The sequence below is a fragment of the Pyrus communis genome, chromosome 2 (assembly GCF_041283825.1).
Source record: "Pyrus communis isolate YQ-2024b chromosome 2, ASM4128382v1, whole genome shotgun sequence".
Lineage (NCBI taxonomy): Eukaryota > Viridiplantae > Streptophyta > Magnoliopsida > Rosales > Rosaceae > Pyrus > Pyrus communis.
The window spans coordinates 13,922,140-13,927,591 of NC_142566.1; the positions used below are offsets into that span (position 1 = coordinate 13,922,140).

The 5,452-nt window shown below is 33.1% G+C and overlaps 1 protein-coding gene across 1 annotated transcript; it reads left to right on the forward strand.

Moving 5' to 3' along the window:
- Positions 1 to 275: 275 nt before the first annotated feature.
- Positions 276 to 3,812, forward strand: LOC137747681 (autophagy-related protein 8f). The gene is made up of 6 exons (XM_068487837.2): positions 276 to 406; positions 759 to 810; positions 950 to 1,005; positions 2,386 to 2,438; positions 2,820 to 2,938; positions 3,505 to 3,812. The coding sequence occupies exons 2-6, from the start codon at positions 774 to 776 to the stop codon at positions 3,591 to 3,593; spliced, it is 354 nt and encodes a 117-aa protein (XP_068343938.1). The 5' UTR covers positions 276 to 406; positions 759 to 773; the 3' UTR covers positions 3,594 to 3,812.
- The last annotated feature ends 1,640 nt before the right edge of the window (positions 3,813 to 5,452 follow it).

Consider the following 5,452-nt stretch of genomic DNA (forward strand, 5'->3'; position numbering starts at 1 on the left):
GAGGGATTTTCAATGCACTCAAAATACGGAATAGTACACCACATGTAGTTATAATTGGAAGAACACTTGAAAAAGAAAAAAAAAATTCATCATTGATATAATAACATGTGACGTATCGTCGTATATTTCAAATCCATTAAAAAATCTCTTGTCGGAAAGGATCCTGCGATAACAATAGGACCCAACCTCTTAGTCTGACATGGCAAGGTTTCATTGGTCACCACCGTAGTGGACCAAACGTCACAGGAGGAGTAAAGATAAAACCGATTATTAAATAGCGGGTAATAGCGTCGTACATGTAGTCGATGAAAACATTGAAAAGGCACCATCTTTAAGTAATCATCTCTTATCTGCAAAGCCAAGAAGAACACAGCAGATTGTCGATCACTCCTCTCCAATCTTTTCTGTAAGCTTTCTTCAGTTATTTGATTTTGGGTATGTTTGTTTCCCGAGAAAAAGAAGAAAAAAACAGAAAAGATAATATTGGAGTGTTATTTTATTTTTTTTATCTTGGATTGTTATATTTGTTCAAGGCATCTAATCAGGGAATTAGGTACATAATCAATTGTTTACATGATAGAATTTCTTTGATTCTCTGAGAGAAATTGGTGTTTTTTTCTTCTGGGTTTTGGATTTTTTCTTGAATTTTACCACTTTGATCATGGCTTCCACACAATTTCTTAATTTGAATCAATTTTTTTATTTTATTTAGTAAATTGTCTATAGATTGCCAATAAGGTTTGGTCCTTGTTATGCAGTGGATTGTAGAAAAAATGACCAAAAGCAGCTTCAAGCAAGCACATGAGTTTGGTAAGTTTTGGTGTTCATGTGCTGAATTTGTTTATGCTTTTAGTATATTCTATTCCAAGTTATCATTTTCCGCAATTGATTTTGCGATGTTTAAGTCTATGAAATCAGTTGTATAAACGTGTGGTATCTTTATATGCAGAGAAGAGACGCGCTGAGGCCGCAAGGATTAGGGAGAAATATTCAGACAGAATTCCTGTAGGACCTACCTTTAATCTTTAAATTTGGGATTTTCTTATTTTCATTCCTCTGTGTGTGCCGAATTTTGCTATTACCTTGCTATTTGTCAATATCAGGTGTTTTTTATCTCTATTTCCGCATCTTAAAGATTTAGGAGTTATTTTGACATTTCATAGGTCCAATCATGTTTCATAATTTTGTATCACGCATAGTAGCTGCATAATCTGTTTCAGACTGCATTGAAGAGAGTCATGTTTTGATTAAAAAACTTCAAAGAGCATGTGTTGTCATAATGTGGGATGGCAACTGCAGGTTTCTTGGTATGTACCTTGCTTCCGAATTAAATTATAGATATTATAGTCTCAAGTTATACAAGATGTTCAAGTAAGTGATGGTAGAGTTTATTGTTTGATTAGTGCTCACAACACTTATTATTTGGTGTGTAGGAAATTCTTATGTAATACAAATCAGTGAGTGATGCTTGAAAAAAGGGAAATTATGCACTGGAATTTATCCGTCATGTGTTACATGATCCAATTGGAAAAAACATCTTGATACCAAAAAAAAGATCATTAAGTCACAAATTGTTAATACATTGTAGAAATAAAAGTAAAATGAATGGTCTTAGGTAAAGTTTGCATTAAAACGTGTATTTTCACTGTGCTATGGGTGTATAGTACTTCATTTCTTGGATAAGATGAGGAACAAAAATAGGGTGTCGAGGTGGCTTTATAATGTGTTGATGATATATCTGCCTGTGTGCCTTGGTGCTATGAGAGATGTTTTATATCAGTATATTGCAAATTATTGAGAGCGAATGCCTTTTCTTTAGTAAAGAGGTACGATGACCGTAAGTTACTTGTTTCCCCGTAAAAGAACTTAGCCTTGGTTTATATTAGTGGGCATGGAAACTCATTAATATTGTTTTGATTTCTCCATCAAGGTCAGTATAACAAAAATTCTTTTCCTGGGTATATGATGGGCTTATTGTTCTTCGTTTCATGGAATGTTGGAGAGTAGATGCTTAATAGTCATCCAATGGCAATTGTGACTGTGAGCAACAACTACGAATTCACTGCATCTATATTCTTTTTCATGCATATGCTAGATGCGTTGTATGTTTATTTGGTATATAAAAGGGAATGGCTGAATGATGATTATCATTGAAAACCATGGAACCATCATGGACTTAGATACTTAGATCAGTAACACAACCTCCAACACCCACACACACACATATGATTATTCAGATGGTGCTTCTTGATCTCTTCTAAATAGTGCATGTGTTGCATTCAGTCCATGCATGACTAGTAGTATTGGTTCAATTGCATCATAATACAATGCACTCGTGGTATCCCAATCGTTGCTTCTGTTAATTATTTCTTTTCTGATTTGAAGGTGATTGTGGAAAAGGCAGAGAGAAGTGATATTCCCAACATTGACAGGAAAAAGTAAGCACCAGTTTCACATTACTTCCTCTTATGTAATCACTTTTGTGAGTAAGCTGCAGCTCTATTGTCATCAGTATAAATTTATTACTTTGGAAACATATAAGGTTTTCCCATTTTGAGTAAACCACACACCCGCCCACTGGATGTTAAACCCAAAATCTCCATCCTCCCTTGTTCTTAAAGGAGGAAGAGGTGTCACTAGGCCTGGTGTTCATGGGCTGTATCTCCGTCCTCTCTGATTTTTTGTTTAGATTCAATGCGGGCTCAATTGTTGTATTGTATTATAATTTGTGAATGAACAGGATGCTGTTTGATACAGTACTTACTGCTAAACTGCTGATGTAGTTCTATATATTAACGACTTGATTTGCTACTTAACAGATACCTAGTTCCAGCTGATTTGACTGTGGGTCAGTTTGTCTATGTCATCCGTAAGAGAATTAAACTGAGTGCAGAAAAGGCAATCTTCATATTTGTAGACAATGTCCTCCCAGCTACAGGTATCTAGTGAAACTTCTCTCTGTCTCGCCCCTTCTGATTTGATGTTTAATTTTAGGGTATGTGTTAAATATGATAACGTAGTTTTACATTGGTAAATAGTTAATGCCATATTGAAGTCAAACTTTAACTGGAAAGATGTCCAACACAGATTCTTAGATATGATCGAACTTTTGCAATATCCATGGAGATTTTCGAAGAAAAAAATGTGCAGAAATGACACTGTGGTTTTCATTTTCGTGTCAAACGATGAGCAGGCTGTACTTAATTCTTTCTATGAATCAAAGCTTAGTTGGAATATATCATAAGATTCTGGGATATAAACTTTTTTTACAATGTTTGGATTTGGAAGAAGGAAATGTGATCGTGGTAAATAATCCACTTCCTGGTTGAAGTCAAAAGAAAATAGTTTACTTCATGACCAATCAAGGATTATGGTCACGGTAAAGTGTCGTATTCCTGGAAAGTCAACTCGAAAGATGTTCAGTAATATTCAGATTTGTAAAAGTTATGACATCGTGTCTACTTTTCCTCGAAGATTATGAAGACCATATTTCATGTTTTGCAGGAGCAATAATGTCTACCATATATGATGAAAAGAAGGATGCAGATGGATTTCTTTACGTTACATACAGTGGCGAGAACACATTTGGATAGCGGATGATCAGATGTTGTCATATTTCCTTGTCATTATATTCGTCGTTCATCGTTATATTACGCATCTCCGTTAACACGTTATCTTCTACAATACCAGCACTCTGCTTAATATATAACTGCACTCTGTTTATCTGCGCAGGAATGGTTTGTATATAGCTTTTTAGCAACTTATAAGATGCCAATCTAATGAATAATTCATAATCATATGCTTTTTATCTATCATGGTCTGTGGAGAATGGAACAGTACAAGTAAAAACATTGTCGAATGCAAATTTAGAATCATGTCCTTTGCACATAATTTGGCACTTGTAACTCAAATAGTTAAGAGCAAGAGCATTCTCTTATATCGTATTAAATACTTTGGTGTTTTTGTCGATGTAATGATATTGATCGTTTCAGTTCTTAAGTTTCTAATATTTAAGGATCATCTTGCATAAAGACAATATATACTTGCATAATATGTGTAAAATAATTAAACTGAAAATTCTCTGTATGATGGGCATATTTACTGTACATAGTATGGGCTACGAAGGAATGAAGGATTAGAAAATTGAGGATTACAAGGAACGGGTATGGGATAAACAACCTTCCTTATGTTAATGGGATACCTTCATTTTTCAGGTTGATGGAATTCACATAATTAATGCATTCTTTAGATGTTAGTAAACGCAGCAATGAGAATCATACTCATTCATTATCATTTTCATACATGGTAAGTAAACTGTAAAAAAGTGACTTTGGTCATGAGATTATTACTAAGAAGTAAGAAATGATTTTCGTACATTTTTTCATTTTTTTTACGCACTTCTGTTTAGTTTTATTTTTTTCTATAAATAAATCAAATGTAAATTTATGTATAGAAAAAAAAAAAAAAAAAAAAAAAAAAAAAACTAAGAATGTGCATAAAGATAATAAAGGATGTGCATAAATCATTTCTTCTACTAAATTCCAGAGTGAATAATGTGACCATCTTGTCTCATTCTTTCACTCTGGTGTCTTTTTTTTTTTTTTTTTTTTTTTTTTTTCAAACAAGCTAATTTCATTAAGGGAAATTTTATTTAAACTCATATAACTTCTTTCTACACTTAACTTACTCTATACACTCATATTAATTTCAATTAAACTATCAAAATCTCTTTAAACCCAAATATCTCCCTAAACTACCCTCACGAGCCCAATTCAATATATAAATTTATCTTTACACCCATTTAGAAAATAAACCCAAAATCAATTGGAGACAGTTCTATTTTTGAAATTATTTTCATATCTAATTCTTAAGTGTGTGAACCTCCTACTCTCCAATATTTCTCAGGAAGAAAGTACCCATGTAGGATGGTGATCCTCTTCTCTTTTTTCTCGCTAGAGTCGAAAATATATTCACAATGATATAAATTGTTCTCATCTATATAGGACATATGATAATCGTTATCATCAATGTCCCAATCTTCTTCTGTTTTAATGCCACGCAAAAGCCATATTTGCTTAATGCATCAATCATATGCTATATGTTGAGTTCATGTTCATTGGTTTAAATTATTCTTGAATATATATCAAAGCAGAACTCAAGGACTTTATCAAACTCGTATTTGCTGTATTTCAAGTTGTTAGAAGTAAGAACAATTTTGCTAATTATCACTATGTTCTGGATTTGGACTTCACTTTTGGAGATGAATCCTTTCACATTGGTTGATGGATGACACTGCTGCTTTCAAGAACTTCAAAAAGTACATTTTTTCACTCTATTTGTTCTTACCTTGTTTGTTTTTCTTATGTATATGCCAAGCTATTTACTAGCGTTTTAGCTTCATTATTTTAATATTTCAGTTGGTGGTAGTATTGAATTCCCAATGCCTTTTGGA

Bases quoted from the DNA above. Each gene is read 5' to 3' on its own strand.
- LOC137747681 (XM_068487837.2), top strand. From the start codon at position 774: ATGACCAAAAGCAGCTTCAAGCAAGCACATGAGTTTG. The intron at 811-949 runs GTAAGTTTTGGT...CTTTATATGCAG, and splicing joins CAAGCAAGCACATGAGTTTG to AGAAGAGACGCGCTGAGGCC. The intron at 2,439-2,819 runs GTAAGCACCAGT...GCTACTTAACAG, and splicing joins CCCAACATTGACAGGAAAAA to ATACCTAGTTCCAGCTGATT.